General features: G+C 39.8%; 1 protein-coding gene across 1 annotated transcript; it reads left to right on the top strand.

Annotated features, from left to right (window-relative positions):
* The first annotated feature begins 1,781 nt into the window (after positions 1-1,781).
* LOC119731319 (probable vesicular acetylcholine transporter-B) lies at positions 1,782-21,285 on the top strand. Its single transcript, XM_038204470.1, has 2 exons — positions 1,782-1,970; positions 18,715-21,285. The coding sequence occupies exon 2, from the start codon at positions 19,013-19,015 to the stop codon at positions 20,690-20,692; it is 1,680 nt and encodes a 559-aa protein (XP_038060398.1). The 5' UTR covers positions 1,782-1,970; positions 18,715-19,012; the 3' UTR covers positions 20,693-21,285.
* Positions 21,286-21,995: the final 710 nt, after the last annotated feature.

The following is a 21,995-nucleotide window of genomic DNA, read 5'->3' as shown; positions in this document are numbered from 1 at the left end:
CTATATACGTATTATGACGTGCGCGTATAGACTTAGATTTAAGTGCTTCGGAATTGCGCGCTAATGATATGTAAATGTGTCGGATCGTTGACGAAACTCTCTTTCAGATGTTGTTGTGTCAATAGAAGCGACGTGGTAATGTCGATATTAGCAACTGAGATCTGGAATGTAGGCTGAACACAAATGTCAGAATGCTTTGCTGGACGCGCTTTGTAATGTTAACTTGATTATTGTCATTAAATACAATTGAATTTAATATTCGGCTATTACCTTTTTTTTACACAAATCAAGAGAATTTCATTACAAATTGTCCTCCAACTATATTTATTAGTTAACTATTAATTGCGTGGTTAGATGAAAAATTCAATTTGTAAATTAAAGTTGAATCCCCTGCTGTTTGGTTATCAGTAATGCATTTTTTTTTAACTTCATGTTAAATGGTAATTCATGTAGTTGAAAGGAGATACATACTTTTTTGATTTGGTGTTTTCAAGTATGGTTTGTTTTTACAGTGGTGTTTCAATAGCAAAGAGATAAAGAGACAATTCGTTGACAGAAATACTGGATTTCAATTGTTCATTTCAATATTTTGTTGTACTAACTAAGTTCATTAATAATCATTATAAATTTGAACAAAGAATTTGACTGGAGTGGGGTTGGAACCTGCCACCTACAGACCATCGCAGGTTTACATCCCGATATGAGATAATTAATGTAATACATTCTATAAATTTCGGAAAGCAGCAGTGCTGGCTTAACGAAATTCTTGTTAAATGGTTGATTCATTTATTTATTTTTTTCGGGCTGGGCTTTGCCGTGGCTATCCCTTAAAACTGTCAAATTACACTCTGCATGGTTTCTATAAACAATTGGAGATGAGAGCGACAGGGCTGCGTGTAATGTCATTACGGCTTGGATTGTTTATGACAACGCCTGCGGTGGTTTTGCATAATTTGCTGCGGGATATATACCGCAACCGAGCGCCACTTTTGGACATTTCGCGGTCCAGCTCAGCAGTTCGTCTTGGATATTGCGATACCTTTAGATCGACAATTTAATAATTGTAGAAGTAACAATTCTTGCCGATGTTGATATGTAGGAATTAAGTGTTTTCCTGTACAAATTAAGTTGTTTGTGTGAACTTACTGATGGTATGCTTGTAGAGTCTAAAATTGAAGTTATCTCAATTAAAAAAAATAGGAATAAGAAATATTTTGTATTTTTTTTTTATCAGTCAAAATATAAATTGACATTAGATTGTATTGTTCCAGGTTCGATTGATTAATTTCTTAATTGTTACTCTGGATTTGTTAAGTCAGCATCTCAAATAATTTGATGCATTTTTGGTCTAACATGTTCTGTGCCGCCAGAATATATACCCTTTTTCTCAACGCAAAGGATAGCGGAATCTAACAAGTGCAATTTTCTTATCCATATTACCCCGTAATGCCCCTATTATTACCCGTTCCGGCGGGTTTCCTCTTTTTCCACCTTGCTCCCTGCTCGGGCCTTCTCTCATCCACCCAGCTCCTTCTCTCACCCCCAGTCTGTCGTCGTGTCTTGCAATCTCCCACCCCGGCCCTAATGACAATTTCACAAATTGGTGCTCGAGTCTGAGTACCCCCCCCCCCCCCGCACAACTCGCGCGTGCACGCGCTCAAGCCTTCCCCACGCGCGCGCTGTGCCTGTCTGCACCCCACTGCGCATGCCCACGGGCCGCGTGGAGGGCTAGCTACCGGTAATCATCAGAAACAGAATCAATAGGCAGTCACGACAATCAATGCTTGGGCTGAGGACCAATGAGACTGCTATCTATATAATATACGTCAGGTGTGAGTTGGTGTGACACATGACAAACGCACCTTCGCGCAGTCAGTCATTTTTGGGGTGTCAGTATTGTTTCGACTTTTCTCGCTGACTGGTTTCGGCTCGGGCTCGCTGTCATTCAAAGCAATCTCCACACATTCCAGGTGAGTTTTTCCAATCTTTTTTTCCCGATATGCATGTTTTAGTTACTTATTTTCAAATCATAGTTTTACGACACTGGCAGAGGTGCATGACATAATCGTTTGACTTCAATCAGAAGGTACATTTCTATATAACCTCTGCCAGTTTAGCCAGTATCTTTCACACTTTAATCTCGAAAACCAAAATACTTCTTTGGAATTATGCAGTGAAAAAAAAATGAAGTCGGTGTCAAAAATTGTGATTTTTTTCTCATTATGATTCTTATTGAGGTACCAGATATATTTAATTAAATGGAGGTGCATTCTAAATTACAACTGGGTGTATTAGTTACTTAGTGGTTTATAAAAAAACAAACAATAACGGAAATGTGCGTATCGATTTAAGATAGGGAACCGAGTAACATTTTGGGATATATTTGTTTCATGTGCTCGGTAGTGACGTGAAGAAAGCACGGCTAAATGTAAAAGGATTCTTAACAAAAAATTGTCCCATTAATCTACCAATTAAAGTGAAAAATAATTAAGCTGCTGCAAACTGCTCACTGACTGGATTGACCTGAAATATACAAATCAAAAAGTTGGAGAGGCCTGATATATTTCGTATTTAGCAAAGACTTCTTCAGAGGCGATCAATTAAAGTAATTGTTAACAACGAATACAAATTAGACGTAACCGATTGGTAGTTGCAATGGCAAGTTGCCGATTTTTTCTTATATTTCGAATTTGGTTTGGCCGAAAAGCTATCATTAAAGCAACTTCCGAAAGCTTTGTAAGTCTTCTTTCAGACTAAAGAGTGAAGTTAATTGAAGTTTGTTTCCACATTTATAATTGGGAGGTCTATTCTGGTTGTAAAGATTAAAATGGCAGGAATGGTGAATTTCAGATTACTTAATCGGTGTATGCATTTAATACTTTGACCAAAGACAGTCGCAGGAAAACATTTTCATAAATTACACGAACGCTTTTGTGTATATATTGATTTGCACTGGACGTCCGGTTTTGATGACGCCACATCATTCGGATGAATGACATCAAGAAAAGTTGATGTAGTAGCAATTGTTTCACAATAATCGCTATTGGCCACCTAATGATTGATTTGAACAAAACAGGGATTAAAAAAAATGACCTTTTCTAAATTCTGCCTAGAAAAGCTTCCGCTCTGATAACGTCATAATTTTGACACTTTGCTAATGGATTTGTTTCTGAGGGCAACATCAGAGCAAATTTCAGAAAATAGATTTCGAATTAAAAAAAAAACAGATTTTGTTTGACGGACGCTAGAGGGAGAAGTTTTGGACACAACGTCATTATGACTCATGTTGTGTTTTGCGTCCCCACTGCACAATAATTTATTTAATTGATGAACTGGTAACATATATGCAAAGTAGAGTGAAAAGAACAATGCAAAACTCATAAACGTGTTGGTACCGATTACACAAATGTTCTGGCGGAAGCACCCATGTAATGTCAGCTTGGTTATCGTCATAGAATTGAAATGAATTGAATTAAATTTAATACCCGGTTATCACATTTTTATCTAAACGGTGACAACTTTAATTTAAAATTGTCACCTAATTATATTGAATTTAATTAATTACTAATATGAGTCTTTTTTTCTAAAAGAAAACTATCCTTCCTAACTATATTTTTTAAAGCACAAGACACTATAATTCATTTACCAACTGCACTCGGTATGTAATGTGTAATTACAGTATCGCATGCGCGTAGACCACTTAGGCCTAGTGGCTTTTACCCTTAATAAATAAAAGCTTAATTAATGTACGCATGCTAAAACGGCCGGGCCTCGATTTTTCTCAGCGGTAACGGGTTTGTTACCCGGTAGTTCAACAGGCGAAGGCCATTTTAATCAGCTCACACCACCAGACAAAAGTGTTTTGTGTTGTCTCAGTAAATAGACCAGACTCTCTAGATCCGTTCGGTTCTTGGCTAAGAAAGTGTTCGGCAAACATTTCCGTTTGTCGGTTTTGTCGGCTACCGCGTACGGAGGCCGTGGACGCGAGAAACAGTTTTGGCGGGTTTTATTAAATCGACCGGAACGGCCGGAGGTAGGGACCCGTCACTTCCAATTCCGCGGAAAATTGAGATATCCTCTGCGAGGTTGTTTGTTATCGTAAACGGTGATTATGATTTCCCCTCGTTTGGTGCTTCACCCCCCCCCCCCCTCCCCCTATTCACAAGACTCTACCTATGCTATTAATCTGTGTACAGTCTGCTATGGGAAAAATAAGCGTCTCAGTAATCGACAAATTCCTGACCTCTATACAATACAAAAGTTACCTGATAATAGTAGAATTATGATTCCAAGATCTTCCATGGCATTCATACTTGAGGACGCACCACGACTAAAACATTTAGCACAGAGAAACTGACATTTTTTTACTGTAAGAGGTGGTATCTGCCATTTATATAGACGTGACAAACTATTTCTTGTGCGATCTTCAGGATATGTTATTGCCTCCATCTGACCCGCATTTGTTATTAGTGTTGCATAATCCAACTTTGCGTATAGCCAATAAAGGCACAAATATAGGCCCTGCTAAAAGGGACGCTGCTTTAACAACAAAAAGTGCACCTTCGACCCTTGAGTTGAACACAGGACTTCTCAATATTATTTCGCTCTATCTCAGAAATGTTAAAGCCTAACAAGTATTTACCTGAAAGATTATAACTGGTTGGTGTTCATGCAATTGTAAATTTGCTCAAGACGTTTGTGTTACATGAAATATGAGACTTTGATATGGTATGATATCACTTGCATACCAACTGTCAAAGTGTAAAAATTGGTGTATAATTCAACAGCATTGTTATCTTTGTGGTAATGCAGACGTCACGTTTGGTTGTGATCATGCGTGGGATTCCATGGAGATAACTTGTGTATCTATTATCGGCTGCGTCCTTTGCATGCTATATGCGATCATAGCAATCTCGAGTTCAGAATGGAGATCGAATACAACAATCAATGCCGTTGAGAGATGCACTTGAAAGTCACCTCCCTTAGCCCGTGTCCCCGGGATGCGAAACCCCGCACTCGGGGGGTTTGTTGAAACAAAATGCCCCCTTCGACCGAGCGCGGCTATAGGTCTACTACGCTCGCTGCGGCCGGCGCGCCGTGAGGGGAAGCGAGTTTTCAAGTACCGTGAATTGCGCCGATGACTCCCATGAATAAAACATGGGCCCCGCCGACGGACTTCAGTTCACGGCGAACCCGAGTGATATTATTACAGTGCCAAGTGAAATCTTTACATAATACTTGGGATGACCTTTCGTTGAGGAATTGCTAGCATCCCACTTTTTAAACGTACCCCCCCACCCCCCCCCCCCCCCCCTTCAAGAAAAAAACGCACATGCAGCTTAGGTATCAGTTAATACTATCAGTCAGGGAAGAGCGCTTTCATTTGATACATGTTTAAAAAAAAAAGCAGCCTTTACAAGATCATTCAACGCATACATGTTCTTGAATGCTATGTTCATACTGAAAAAGTCCTAAAATGAATATATGCAAAGACGATTGTTGGTTTGATAGGACCTGAGATGAGATGCACGTTTTAAACATTACCTAATACAAGAAGAGGTTTTGACATGGTTGTGATCCGCTACAGAGCTTCCCATTATCTTGTGTTCAACCTATGCGTATTCCAAACTCTTTTCTTCTTTTTCATTGCACTAAAGTTTGTGCGCACTTCCCTGTCTCCGTCCAGTAAACCTTAGATCGTATTTTTTTGTTTAATCAAGATGATGTAATATCAATACAATATCAATTATGACGAGAAACGGCATTATTCTTAGTTAATTTAGTTGGAGCAGATCTTGTTTTACTGTTTTCTTTATGCCTATTGTTGAATCCATTTCCAGGTTGTTGTTTTTTGAAAAACGAATAGCGTGATTTCTTTCTGCTGTCCGATATACCGTGAATCGTAACTTTCTAAATACTAGGAAATCCTTACATAATATGGCTTAATCTTCCTTATTTCAGTTGAATCATAAGACGTAGTGGAGATTGCCGTATTTGACATGTTATCAACATTCTGAACGTTTCCCGAACTTAACTCTCCATGGGTATTATTCACGGTTATGTTCAAGACGCAGTATTGAATTTCAGCGCTAGCGTTCTTAAGAACCACCCAAAGTGCCTACAGAATGTTTACCTTCGTGTCGTTTCTAAGGTCAGTGCGATGCTTTCTTTTCGTGACTGATTAAATTCAGGGTAGGTATCGTCCGAAACAAGACAGCTTCTTTCAAACGAAGTTAGGCCTTTAGTTATTGGCGTGGTATCAAGCATTATCTGACCACATCAGTTGGGGGAAAAAACAAACATTTGCGGTCTTGAATGTGATCTTGCTAAGTTCTCCGTTTCTAAGTCTGCGGAGCTATAGACAGACATAGATTGGATTTCGCATTTGACTCGCCTGTTATACCAAAAAGAATTTGCTGTCGGCCCTACAAACATTATGTTAGTAACTTTGAAATGAGACATAGGCAAAACTATGCGTAGGGTGTCGCAATACGTATTGTTCTTAATTAAATGCGTATCTGATCACCGAGTTGCTGGTTATGAATTGGACGATTCGGAAATGCTTTTGTACTTGTCTTAAGCAATGCTCTAACTGCTGCTGGTGTAAACTTGATTCATGTTAAATTATAGGTTTTGCCCTTCACCGACGTTTAAACACTGTATACTCAGTGTGTTACCTCCCGAGTGAAAGTTGGGAAAAATCACTCGGGTGGGACTCAAACCCACGACCTCCTGCTTTCTAGTGCAGGTGTCTTACCACTCGACCACCGAGCTAATGGGATCGGTTGGCTGGTTCGAATCTGATGTACATAGCAGCGGGTACCGCATAAACCATTATACGATGGAATTTTGCGTCGGGGTGATATAAATCAAATTATAGGTTGTGCCCTTCACCGACGTTTAAACTCTGTATACTCAGTGTGTTACCTCCCGAGTGAAAGTTGGGAAAAAAATCACTCGGGTGGGACTCAAACCCACGACCTCCTGCTTTCTAGTGCAGGTGTCTTACCACTCGACCACCGAGCTAATGGGATCGGTTGGCTGGTTCGAATCTGATGTACATAGCAGCGGGTACCGCATAAACCATTATACGATGGAATTTTGCGTCGGGGTGATATAAATCAAATTATAGGTTGTGCCCTTCACCGACGTTTAAACTCTGTATACTCAGTGTGATTCATGTTGACAGAAAGCAGTAAGTCGTGTTAGTCCGGAATCTGAGACCAAAATATTCACCATTTATTAAATAGATATTTTGTATAAATTACGTATGGCTTGAAGTACGGACACTGCTTCCTTCAAATACTTTGAACGAGCATTTAATAATTTCAATAGATTTAATTTCCTTTGAATTATCCTATGGTTATCTAAGTTGAATGACGATATTCATCTTTCTCTGTTTAAACTGAGTACAATGATCGCTTTCTTGAAAGTGACCGAATCTACTTTAATGACACCGAATAACCCTCGAGTATAATGCGCTGCTTGCTATAATTGGCGTGATGACGAGACGTTGACAATGGGACTATAAGAAAGGCAGGATAAATATGAGATTACCGTGAATTATCGGTGTTGACTGAAAAGCTGACGGGGAAGAAGTCGTTTCCTCGGCGCAGCGTGCTCACGCGGAAGCCCCAGCAGCTGCCCGTAGAACGATGGCTGCCCACTGTAGGGACAGATAGCGACAACCTTCCATCCGGAATCGTACCACGAGCTGCCATGCCTTGGCAATCAAAGTCTTTAAATACCAAATCATCCACTCGTTTTGCATAATTTACGACTGAATACCGCTTTACAAGTATTGGTTTTCAATGAGTGAATGTACTCTTGATAAAACAGCCCGGGTAACTAATATTTTTTGTAAAAAATGCAATTCGACTCAATCGAACCGTCTTAACAGAATTTGGTGTGGCTATGCATGATGTAATATACGTTGTATTTTTTTTTTAAGGAGCATTGCTTTCCTTCATAGCAAAGCCTTCTATTTAGGTTTTGGGGTTTTTTGTTGGTACGGTGGGGAAGGCCGAATTCTTAAATTGGCCGTCTACAATCATAAAATCAATCAATAGTATTCCAATTCCTAATACCTGTGTACCTTTCGTCAGTGTGCTTGGGGAGAAATGGTTTTCCATTTTATTGATTTTAGTCAAGCAAGTTTGTGTACATGTCACTCAGCGTAATGCTGCGAATGACGTCTGCACTGATTTGGGGCCACAGCTGAATGTGATCGAGCGCAGGAATCTGCACTTTAATGCGATGATAGTCAGCAACGACGGAGCTTGCTCTATCTGCGGATTGAATGACTGCCATCTAATGCGGCATCGCGTTTCCTTGTATCCCATCACCACCTTGCAGGTCTTTGCTTTAATTAACCTTGGGGTGCGAACTGAGATGTGACCCGTCTACTTCTCCGGTCACCGTATGACTGATAGGGGGCGATGTTTATGCGCTAGTCCTCGAGTCGACATGAAGGGGTTTCTCGAAAAGCCCCAGCGTTCATGCTAGCCTCCTCGTGGTTTCATTACCCTAAAAGCTGTGAAAGATATACGCCTGCTATCGGAAGCAGCGTATTAGTATTTACATTTATTAGTATTTACGGCCCGTTGTTGAGCTAGCATTTTTTTCTTCAAATAAGAGGTTATTAGAAAATGGCAAGTTCAGAGTATACGAGCGTCGTTATGTTTTTGTACAGTGAGGCCCGCCTGCGAATTACTTTTTTAATTTGTTTCTCGTGTTTTTAGGGAAGTAAAGTCCAAAACCTCAAAGCGTAAACCTCATTTGCTTAGGCTATGTCGTTTGGGGGAAAAATCGCGGCCCGCACTGCATTTGTACAATGATGCCGATGTAAAATGGTGCTGCTGCCAATGGTGCAAAATGGTTGGTGAAAATGGTACCACTGGGCATTTTCTAAACCGTCGGAATTACTAAATTTTCAATTAAGTCTATGTAAATATACATAATGACCTATAGGCACAGTAGTAGGATCGTCTTCTTAAGCTGCTACCTGATTGCGCGTTGTATCCAAACTCATGGTGAAACACTGCGGTAAATGAAACTTGAGCGTAATTCGTGATTGATTACACCAATTACTAAAGCGAAACGGGAGCACGGAATCTCAACGAGATATCAACAATCATTAACCGAATCAGAGTTGTCAACCGACCATTAATATGTCTAAAGTCGGGGATTTTGAACGGCGTATCAAGCACCGGTAATTTAGTATGATATAATTAGAAACCTTTTAACAAAAGTCATGTTTGTTGTAGCAGTGTTCGATGGTATTTCCGATAGAGGCAACTGCTGTGATTATGTTTGACAGATTTTGATTCGTGCACACAGAACGAAATAATTTCAGCACCGAAACACTACAACACTGAAATCAAAAGAAATATTAAATTTGGCAAAAACTTTATCTAACCATCAAACTGCAAATTGATGTACTATTTGTGTTAGTTACAACGAAAAACAAGTATTGAACTGACTAGAGAATACCATTTAATGCAAAAATCTCCTTGCATAATACAAATAAGACAATAAAGATATTCCCATTCTCTTTCGAACATTAAATAAGCGTATCGTGCTATTCACTGGTTGAAACAACCGCTTGACTTGGTCAATACATGCATACCCAACTCCTCCCGTGCGATTTGGGATTTAAGAAACATGTCACACGACCAAACTGTTAAATGGTTCGCGCCGTCCCAGAAGGTCACGGGCCGTGAAATGCGGCCCCGAGAAATTCCCGCGCAAAATGTAGGACAAATTTAAAAGAATCTCAAGTTCTGGCAACACATTTCTGAGCCCGGAGGCGTGTACGCGCGCACCACTCGTCAGCTGTCATCGCACAAATTGAGCATGCCGCAGTCCTCCCCACGCGCCGTTTACCGCGTGTTACTTGGGGCGCCGTATCCAATCTCAAGACAGAAGGGGGTAAAAACGATCTCTTGAAGAGTACGACTCGTCGGAGATTCAGTGGCAAAGACATTGGAGACACATATAGGAGAGTGACTAATACGGGGACATCTTGAATCGCAAACGAGGCGAAAACGAAAACTCATCAATTAGGCGCGTATGATGCTGTCTGGCGGGGGCGGGGATTGATCTCATGTGGGGGATGCACGTGGCTGATAAACAGGTCATTTGTGAAACAACTTAGGGACAAAACCACTTAAAGTCGAATTTTTATGAACTATGGTATTTAAAACAACAAAGGCAGAAGTATATTTCTGTACATTTTGTAACAATCATCGAATCACTAGACGATCCTCAATTTGCAAAACGGCAATGTTAGTCATCCAATTAACAATATACAACAATTACTTTGTCGGCCATTATAGAGGGAGGGGGAATAGCGGCGCTTTATACATAGAGTATTACTCAAGTTAAGAAAAAACATTATTAATCCAAAGACCGCTGTAAACACCGTTTTATTTTACTGGTCATAAAAAAATAAAAAGTTATTTTAATTAGTTTCTGTTAAGTTCTGTTAATGTGGCTTGAAGTCATTGCGGATAAGTAGTCATTTCACAGCAATGAACTATGGTCAAGATTATTTTTTGGAAAATCTCGAAATTCAGAGGTTGATGGTAATGTCTCAAGTCGTTTTTTTTTTAAGGTTCTAGACCCATGATATTTCCACAGGATAAAATGTTTTAAAAGAGTTCTTTAACGACAAGCTAGCTTTTAAAGGTTTTGGGGGGTTTTGTGATGAAGATAATAGAAGAGAATTTTCCTCGGGTTGTTGGGGTGTTTGTTTGTGTGTTTATTTTTATTTTTTTTATTTCTGGAAGGAGGGGGTTGGGGAAATCATTTAAGGCTGAATCCCCGGGCACCTCCCTTCCCTGCCGGCTTCTAGCAACCACGACCGGATCCCCAAGCCCATATTTGCTCCACATTGAGCTTTTAAGAAAAAAAAAAGCATGTGTCAACAGCCGTTAAGAGCGATCCACTTTAAATGCCTGCACATAAAGGCACCCTGGCTATAATTTGATACCTAGGTCCGTCACAGTGGCTTTAACACCTTGGATCCGTAGGGGCTGTGTGGTCCGGCACGGTGCGCTGCGCTCCCGCGTGCCTAATGGGCCCAGCCCTGTCCGAATCAATGCTACTAAAGTGAACGTTATCGATGCATGCCGGGCTTTCGGTTTATTAAGTTACGTCAGCAAATATTAATACTCGGAAGAAGAAGAAGAAAAAAAACGTCGAGCGAGGCCCGGCGAGTTAATTTGCACTTGGATGATAACATGATATCGACTGCCAGTCAGTAATTATTTTAGCGCGCAGGCCCACTTCGATAGCCAAATTGTGCTGCGGCTGGAAGTGAATTTAGCATGGAGCAATATTGGAACATTCGACTTGAATACTTACGTCTGTGGAGAGATACTGCACAAAAGACATAAAACTAGACATTAATAGTTGGTCGAGTGCATTGTTTATAATAGCTAGCTTTGAACTGTTAAACAAAACTCGCATTACCTATTCTGAAGATTTTATTTACCCTTGTCTGGTTCAAAGGTGAAAAGATTCATTGCTTTAAACCGCATGTCAGAATTACATTTCTGTGTACATTGATTCTGTATCATTAATGTCAACATCAAAACCAAAACCAACGAATATTTGAAACTTTGTATCGTCGAAAGCAAATGCTCCTTTGAATCATCAGTAAATATTCAAAATTATGCAAATCAAAAGCAATGTTCACCAACGAATTGGTTTTTAAACCTAATTTCCAATGTGGACGTTGTATTTCTGTGGTTATCGATTTATTTCGATTAGTCAGACTTACGAAGCCAGAAAATCGAAGTAACAACATGTTTGACTCGCCCAGTATACGCACGGGACGGTGCTAATAGCATTTCTGAATTGCTAAAATGAATTTCGGAATCGATACGGCACCGACAAAGTGAGTAATTAATTCCAAGCTTGGCTCACTCCAGACTGCCGGATTATTGTATCAACGACAAGCAGCGCCTGCATTAGGCTGATGGAAAAAATGTGTCGAGGTTAAGACAAACGAGATAATTGAAATAACTATTTATTTATTCTCCTTTACATTTATATAGAATCATTTGCATTTAATATCTAAAAAGAAACCTTAGTAATCATTATCAAAAAGGTTACTTGAATAAGAGATCGTACTGGTACGATTCCGTCTGGCTTGCTGTATTTAGAAGAACTCAAGAAATGTAGCTGATTTCCAACGATCAGTCAGTGGACTGATTTTAACGGCTGTGCATGGTTTTCACTTGTTCTAAAAAGTGTAATATCCAGGAGCTGAAACTTCAACAGGTTACGTTTTGAACATTCTTCTTTTAATTGTGAGGGGTGTTATTATTGGAAACGAACAGAATGTATGAAAAACAAATGATCCTCTATTTGGCTTTACATCAAGTGACGGGCTGATTTCACTGTAGTATTCCTTGGGATATTATGACAATATAAAATTAAATTTCATTATGCCGGACCACATATACATCTGTGTTTCAAATAGTGTCTTCTGAAGAAAACAAAGTGGGCAACGCCATGAGTATTAGGTTACAGTGATTGGCGAGGTATAGTTTTGGATCCTTAATTAAAAATGCAGACCAAAAAATCCATGAGCAAACGATGCACAAGGTTCTTTCTTGTTAATGAAATCCCAAAATATCTTTATTGGCGTCATTCCGGAACTCAGTAGTCAATAAAGACAGCACTAATTATAGAAGCTAGCCTTTAAACCTCCCACTGCGGGCTTTATTAGTTGACGTCATGGTCTCTGTCCTTGACTCATATCAATTAGGTTGTCGACGGATGTCGAAGACTGTTGGAATGACGTCTACCATTCTTATATAATGGGATGTTGGATGTCAAATAGGTTGTTATTGATTGTTAACTTTTTTCCCCTTCCTTTTTCGGCTAGCAATTGTCACACAGCACCAAATCTGCCATCGGATGTATCTGTTTTGCAACCAATAGGCTGATACTCGATCACGGCAAAGTACATTACTTGAGGACAAAACTTGGCAGCGCAATCCCGATCCCTTCACGGTTTTAGGACCCGAGCTGTGCATTGTTAAGACAAATTAACAAAAGAGTCTATTTCATTATCTACAGTGCGTCCCAAAATACCCGTAATTATATCATTTTAAAGCTTGGAAGCTTAACTTTATCCCCGATGAGTATTGTTTGATTTTCAAAAGGGTTTTGAAAACATTTGCGGTCAAGTAAAGGCATGTTATAAACAAACTCAACCGATTTCTCAGAAAATCAATTATGTGCATTTTATCTAATTTTGAAATGGTTCATCATGTTCATGATGTGACGATCTCGTTGCCTTTTACTTTCTGTCTTTCCTATTCGATCCACGTAGACTATAAAACAATATTGTTATTTGTTTCAAGATCAATTTTGAAATTCACGTGCAAGTATGTACCTATTCAAAAAGGGCGCTTAAAGTGTGACTCGAGTTTGCATCTGATGTACCGCATCATCGATATTCCTTGAAATTGGTTGAATTTGTTTTCGACATGCCTTTATTTGAACACAAATAATTTTAAAAGTATTTTAAATATCAAACCAAATCTCTCCAGGGTTCAAATTCTAAGCTTAAAAATGATATCAAAATAATGGCGGTACGTGCTTCCGCGCCGACGCTAGTGCTTTGCAAAAAAAAAGCGGGCATGTGTCTTTCTCTAAGAAGACATTCGCCATGCCTTTATACTTCCCCTCGTGCATTGTAACAATCTTGATCTTTTTTTCACCACAGTTGAATCACATACTTTAAATGTGTGCTTATTTTAGGCCTTTTTGCCATATTTCTCGACAAGACATTTTCTAGTGCATATTCACAGTTACAGAACCTTTTGCCAAAGGGTTCAATTTGTGCCCGATCGACTGCAAAGCTCCACAGCCGTCCCATACAGCTAAACCTTGAGCCTTTTATTCCGGTTTTGCCATATTCCGAACGCCTCGTTACCTTAGAAAACCAAACGTTTGCTACGTCCTTAAACTTCACGATAGCTTTCACTTCCCGCCCTTTTCCGTTCGGTGTCCGAGGACAAACCTACGGCTGTTGGGTGTACGTTATTCTTGGTGGACGTATTATCCTGTGTGAATGAAACATTGTAAAGATACAAACATGGTAAATGTATGTACCAATGCAGTTAAGAAATCGTACTTTATTACGAGAAAAGAGCAATGAAATTGCGAAAGTGCGAACCTCGAGGTTACTACAACTGCAAACAACCGAAATGTTAGGTGTATGTAAGGTGAAAATCATAACACACAAATAACGGTGTTACATTTTGTGTTTATCTCACATATTTTCGTTTTTTAACCAGAAGTCATTCTGGGTCCCAAGTCTGGCTTTGCGATTATTAACCAATAATCTTCTCATGTATTAAACGTCGGTGAAGGGCAAAACCTAATTTGATTCTCATGTATTAAAACCACATTCGACGAGTCTAAAAAACAAATAAACAAACAAACAAACGATTTAGCACTAACATTTCCTTACTGAGAACAAAATAGAAAGTGTTCAGTGCCTATTTCAATTGAAGTTTATGCCGGTAACTATCCATATTATTTTTCAAACAAAGTAATTTTCAAAAAGAAATGTATCAATTGGATTAAGCAATCACTCTGAAATTCTCTGTTCCGAGGAACTTTCTATCGAACGTGATCGTCACCTTTCACGTCAGTGAATAGTAGTTGCAGTAGTTGCTTGAATAATCTCACACCAATCTACACGTTACATGATACCTGCTCCAATGACACTGCAATTAGCTCAGCACCCGAATAAAATACAAACATTCAGATATGTGTGTATAAGATAAATGAGGAAGATTTTTCGGCTGTCCAATATCACAGCTTTCCACCCCTGGTTGCATTTGAAAATCACAGTCGGGTATTCAAAGCGTTTCAGCGAGTGTTTACCTCAGGTTCAACTTGCGACCCCTAAGAGCCGTTGGGCCGAGCAGCAAGCACACTAGCCCGCGGCACACCTGTGCTCTACTACCTTCGCTTAGGGGATTCTACGCTCTTTTCTCCCCTTCGTTTTTTCTCTCTTCTCGCTCTGGGATTTCCGATGCAGCTGTAGTTACAAAGTGTCCCGCGTGTTTTCCTCTATTTTATATTCAATTATTGTAAGAGAACTCCCCCGGCGATATAAATTACACCACAAGCAGTTGATTTGGTCTGGACGGGACGGCCACAATGCGCTCCTCTTATTTTGACCCGTGCATTGGTGTGTAACGTTGCCTAGAATCTTCTTGTGTTTGTCTTTTGCCGCGAAAATGCTAAGGTGCGATTTTGTGCCCTTGGGTAAAAAAAAAGGCCCACGCTTCAATTAATTTAACCAACAAGAGGATATGTAGAGTTAAAACTCCAATGTGGAGACAATCCAAACGGACAATTCCTGTTTGTGTATCTTAATAAATGCTGTCAGCATAATGTTTTAGGGCCCAGGTTTGATACAATCACATCCACATTGTCTACAAAATGGTTCAAAATGAGGCAGGTTACACTTCAGATGTGCCAAAACATCGGACGATCGATGCAAGCACAATTGGAAGTAATAGAACAAACATATCTTCAGGTTCATTTTCTAAAAAGGAATAAATCAACAATTTTGAGCCGTTACGATCCTCTATAGCAAGAAAAGAGTCTTCCTTATGAAAAATCTTCGTTACGATTACTATTTTATTTCGTCTCATAATGTACCAAAACAATGGTGAGGGAAGTGAAATGTTGTTGTTCAAATTGTCTTTCAATAATCACCCTGTTTAAGCATGGCATTTACTCGATGCAACTGCGGACTGGTTCCGCGACTATGCAGTACGGTTGCATTGCCAGTTAGAGGCAAGCACAAAATCTTGTTCAAGAATAACAAAAATAACGGCTTGCCAGGAACCTGTAGGCGTTGTTCAGCGCTGGCAGCAGACGAATGCGTTTGGCCGCTTTGTTTAAAAGATGGAATCAAATGGTAAAATTTATCGGACCTCTGTCCCCAGTACTGCCGACATAAATCACACTAATGTTTATACCAGGTCTTAATTAAACACCAATCTAAGACCGCTTTAATTAAACGTGATATATGGCTTCCCTTTACTTGCACACTCTGGCAACACGACCAGTGACACATCAGTACCTGCAGGAAACTGAACTAATTGTTAGTGTAGGGAAATTGATGGCGATCGCTTTATAATTGATAGTATGGTGCACAGTGTAATTTGTGGTGTATTTTTTTTTAAGCCACCGCCAGATGCATCCATGGTTACTCACGGGTTGGATGTTCAACTCACTTTTAATTAAGGAATCTTTCGCACGTCCTTTAAGTGAATTGTTTATTTGTTCGCTCTGTTTTCCGCGGCTGTGTATTTGTAATCTCGAGTCTGGCTTCTACATTGCATGATGACGTGTCAAAGGTTCAATAATTATGACTGTGTGGCTCACACATTGCCTAAAACTATGGCCGCTCGTAGCCTGCTTACGCACATTGTAATTCAATTGTGTCTCGGAAATGTAACGTTTGTACCAAGTTTCCAATACATATTACTTGAAATTGTCTCAATACAATTGTAATAGAAATAAATGGCAAGCCAACCATTTAGGAATTCTGTTAAAGTTGGTAAATATAAAAAAAAATTCTCTGAACAAAATTGAAAGGAATATAATGTTTTGTAACAAATACATTTGCTTGTTTGTTTTTTCAGGCCTTTATACAGTTTTAAAAATTAGTTTTAAATGGCGCGCTCTAATTCAGAAATGGCGCATACTATTCAGAACGAATTAGGAGCGTCCCGTTCTCAATTAAAAATTGAAATTAATTATTTGATTATTTGTCATGGGCCGATTTCTTCGTGCGATGGCTCATTGGAAAGCTCATATCTAATGCAATGCTAAAAAAAAAATTCAATTCGAAAATCTATTTTCAAGGTGTTATCTTCTCAAAAATCGCGAAAACACCAATCTTATTTAATTGTGTAATTAATTTTAAAATTGTTACGCAAGCTTGACAATGGCTGGATTGAATTAATAATTTTCCATGAAACAGTCTTCTTTCACATGCTCCTACATTACATAATTAGCTGATGAATATCAATTTTTATGATCCCTTCCCGATGAAACAAATATATGACAGTATCTTTTAATTCATCCGTTAAAGTAGTTGTGACTTTTATCTTAGACAACTCAATTATTCAGCGCTTTCGAACATTTTATAAACATTGGGAAGCGTATTTCGTCCCTTGCAAAAATGTGCATGGTCGTGATGATTGCTCATGTCAAAAATGTGCATATACTGTCAAGAAATGTAAGATGGTTTCATAGTGAAACTGTTGCACCGGGCTTACGCAGCGTTACCGGCCCAGACAGTTCCAGATCGTAATTCAATTTGCCGGCAGAATGGAATGCATACTGGCCAAACAGAGCTGCAAATAATCTGGGTGAATATCCTCATGCCAAACTGTATTCCATCATTTTGATTGTATAATGATGAGCAATGAAAGCTAGTGAGAAAACCTATGCAATGGGTTGCCGCGATGTGGGTAGTAATTTTCAACGACCAACTAATGTGGCTTTTAATTCGGTTTGGTAATGTATTGTGTTTGATTTAAAAATTCGGTCAAGATTGGTAAGACTTATTGATGTGATACTGACAATTTAACCTACATTACATTTGTACTTAAAAAGCCAAATTTTAAAGGGAAAATACAACATTTGCAAACATCAAAAAATGAAACTACCAAATCATTTTGAAATACCTTGCTGGACTGTTAGTGAATGACAGTGTAAAGCATCCTGTAAAATCATGGCACATGGTATACTATCATTTTCAAGAAAAGTGGTATTTTTGTATCAATTTCCAACGCTGATCCGTCGATCAGCGTTGGAAAAAAACTGGCTTTCTTTCAAATACTGGCCCCAGTTGACCATCGCACTTGTTTGCAATCGATCACACACCTATATGAACGGGAACAAGTCAGTTAGACTGGTTCCCTGACCTTACAATTCCCCACTATATGTAAACTGCTTTGTTTCTTCTTAAATGGAGTCAGGGAACCAGACTACAGGAAAATGATTGTTTTTCTTGGTTTTTATAGCATTTTCGAACCCAAAACCTCAAAAAAGTCAGTGTAACTATATTTGCTATATATTTCCAACCCCCCAATTCCATCCATTTCTGAAAATTACAGCAAAAGCAAATGATGTATATTCCCTTATACAACAGGGCAGTTGATAATCGGTTAGGCAATAATCGGTTGATAAATGGGTCATTTTGTCGGCTCGAAGCAAAAGGATCCTAAACGAATGTTGGCTAAAATCTCGATCAGGATTCAAAGTGAAAAGACCTAAACCTGTTTTAAAATTTAAAGTGGTACGACAGGTCGTCTTGTTCCCAAATTGCACATTTTTGCTCATATTCAGGTGTAGCTTGCTTTTGCCATATATTGTTGCACTGCTATAAGATAAAGATCTAAACCAACGTTACGTTACCTCTAAAGCATTTCACATGACATTGAGTTCTTTTCATTCACTTCCATGCAGATGTATGTCTGTGGTGAACTTGCAGTGGTATCGGCAGAGGATATTTTGCATGTTGCTTAAAAGAAAAAGCAGCTTAAGCTGACTAGACCTGGAAACAGATACCCTCTGTTAACGTGCATGTGGAAACTATAAGAGCACTTTGAAACAAGTTTTAATCGAGAAACTTTCTCCTTCTGTGTCCTTCTGCAGGTGCAAAATATCCAATGCCTGGTGCCCGACAAGATTTATGTCAGTGATTAGCAAAAGTAAGCGTGTTCATTCGATGTTGTGAGACCTCACGTCCAAGCAACATTTCAGGTCGGTGAGGTTTACACGAATGCTCTAGAACGTGCAGAGTTGACATTTGGGTTCTTATCAAGCTACCCTGGATCCAGGAAATATTGCACAGTCGAAAAACTGAAAGGACACCACCTCTTTCACCAAAAGGGAGAGAGAGTATATTGTCGAATTCAACGTAAATTTCTGAGACACTGTTTGATAACACAAAATGGAGACGGCCGAAGCAGCTAGGGAGAAGATGGAAAACGCAAAAGTTGCCATGTCCGAGTTTATAGGAACAGCCAAGTCGCGAATCACGAATCCAGTCATACAGCGACGGTTCATCCTCATAATAGTCTGTGTGGCTCTGCTACTCGACAACATGCTGTACATGGTGATAGTGCCCATCATTCCCGACTACCTGAGATCAATCGGAGCGTGGAATGATACTGATACAACTATTGTATCCAGCTTTGATAACGTAACTAATACTACGGTCAACACTACCATTGAATCCCATGGAGGTTCCAGAAACGAAGACTTCTACATTGGTATTCTATTCGCATCGAAGGCCATCGTGCAGTTGCTGATAAACCCTTTCTCTGGCACTATCATTGATAGGATCGGTTATGATATCCCCATGGTGATTGGACTAAGCATTCTCTTCGTAGCTACCACAATCTTCGCCTGTGGAACATCCTACGGAGTTTTGTTCTTCGCTAGGAGCATGCAAGGCGTTGGGTCTGCCTTCGCCGATACCTCTGGTCTTGCGATGATAGCTGACCGGTTCCAAGTTGAGAGCGAGCGAACCAAAGCTCTTGGCATCGCCCTGGCGTTTATATCCTTCGGCTGCCTCGTGGCCCCTCCATTCGGCGGTGTTTTGTACGAGTTCGTTGGGAAGAAAATGCCGTTCGTCACGCTAGCGCTGGTAGCAGTCCTTGATGGGTTTCTTTTACTCTTCGTTATCAAACCATACAGTGAACGTCGCTGGCAGATGCCAAAAGGGACACCCATCTATAAGCTGATAACGGATCCGTACATAGCTGTGGCTGCTGGGGCTTTGTCCATGTCCAATGTGTCTCTTGCTTTCCTAGAGCCCACCATTTCAATCTGGATGGAGGACACTATGTCAGCTGTGAGTTGGCAGACAGGAATCATCTGGCTACCTGCCTTCATTCCGCACGTCATCGGGGTCATCATGACTGTCAAATTTGCCGCTCGCTACCCCCACTACCAATGGCTCTACGCTGCCATCGGACTTGTTGTCATTGGTATCTGTACATTCATTGTCCCAGCCTGTGAGACATTTGGTGTACTCATCATTCCCCTCTGTGGTATCTGCTACGGAATTGCCCTGGTAGACACTTCCCTGTTACCAACCCTCGGCTTCCTAGTCGACGTTCGTCACGTCCCAGTCTACGGGAGCGTGTACGCTATAGCTGATATCTCCTACTGTGTAGCCTACGCCATAGGCCCAGTCCTAGCTGGTCAGATTGTCCAAAGCCTCGGCTTTACCAACCTCAACATCATGATCGGCGTCTTCAACATCGCTTATGCTCCGATCCTTATTGTCTTAAGGAAGGTATATGACCTGAAGCCCAGGGAGTTTGAAGACACTGTGCTTCTAACGGAGGAGCCAGCCACGGGGCTCTACGATGCTGTCAAGGCTGAAGCTAAACGCGAAGCCAAAGAAGGTGACCGCTACTATGTCAACCACAATGCCTTTAGGATGCACAAAGTCAACGGTAACATACCCAACGGCAACCTAGTAGATAGTGACGACGCTAGCTCCACTGATAGCAGGAACTTTGGTACTCCAGTTGGAAATGCTTCACGACCGGATGACAATATTCGGAGATTTGTGGCTCAGCAACAAGGCTACGGGTCTCTGTCTGAACAAGAAGATTAGAATCACAATTGCTATGGACTAGTTGAGCTGTTGCTTTGATATCATTAGAGTCATTAGAGCCTTTGTTAACTAAATATGATATGAATGTAGCGGAGGAAAAATATAATTGGTGCCCCAGACTTTAAATCAAGAGACTTTAAATCATGGCTTTCAAGCAGTCTAACATCTGTGTTATCAAACGTTTTGTTGGCAAAATAAACCCTCGTACATTCGCTTTGGAATTGATTTTAATACAGACAATGCTAACAAAAGTTGAAGACGCTTTGAGTTTCTTGCCCTCGTTTTGTTCTTCAAAGTGCAAATGAACAAAAGGCATGCATCTGATTGGTAAAGTGGATATTGCTGGATGACAAAATGCTCTGTAAGCTTCAACACACATGCCCCCAAAACTGGACAAAATAATAAATTATACTTTGTGTCTTTGACAGCGTGTCTAAATGAGAATGATTTTAATGTCTCTATAACTAGGGCATTGCATATTTGAAGAAATAATACCTGTTATCATAATGTTTGGTATCGTAGCTGTGATATGCTTTGTTAAAACGTTGAACAATCTCTTTGGTTTTGTGGTAAATGATTCAATGATTATATCCGACATGGTATTGTGTCTCTCGAGATATTCATTCAACATAGTGTTTTGCGTTCGTATTGTCTTCACATCAAAGACAACTGTTTGTCAATATTCAACTTTCCCAAGTAGGCTTTTCTTTTTGCAAAGTAAAACATGTTTTCGCAGCATGTCACACGAGTAAAATAAAAACAAATACAAATTAGTGAAATATCGCAAGGTTTATCAAAATTTCCCAAAAACTTGAGATTGCAGTGGCCAAACAATCACGGAATTTTTTTTTTGAAATTTCAGTATTGAAGAGATCCAATTAATTCCAACTGAGTAAAATTATGTAAAAAAAAATTCATTGGAGAATGTATACAGATTTATCCCTGGAACGAGAAAACATACTTCATAGTTCTCTAATATTTTCGCATTAGCGATATGGCTTTACTAGAGATGCTATATCATAGTAACCATTGGAAATGTCGCGGTAATTTAGCACAAAGGCTTGTTGAGGGAGTAACTAATGGGAAAATACAGGTCGAATATTATAAAAGAAAAGACTACCAGGTCTCTTACAACTACGGCCAATTTGCTATTGTTCTCGGGGGACGTCGCGTTAAATAAAAGGCGCCATGGGGAGGCAATGGTTAATCCCGCGTACTACACGCCGCTGCATGAGCATCAAATTAACAATAAACATACAGGCAAAGATTTGTGTTCGAAAGGCCTGGTGGCCTAACCAAGTAG

Source organism: Patiria miniata, unplaced genomic scaffold, assembly GCF_015706575.1.
Source record: "Patiria miniata isolate m_02_andy unplaced genomic scaffold, ASM1570657v1 HiC_scaffold_23, whole genome shotgun sequence".
Taxonomy (NCBI): Eukaryota; Metazoa; Echinodermata; class Asteroidea; order Valvatida; family Asterinidae; genus Patiria; species Patiria miniata.
The sequence above is the reverse complement of the archived record's forward strand: the minus strand, read 5'-3'. Positions and strand labels throughout refer to the sequence as shown.

Excerpts from the sequence above, each read along its gene's own strand:
- LOC119731319 (XM_038204470.1), top strand. The coding sequence starts at position 19,013 with ATGGAGACGGCCGAAGCAGCTAGGGAGAAGATGGAAAACGCAAAAGTT.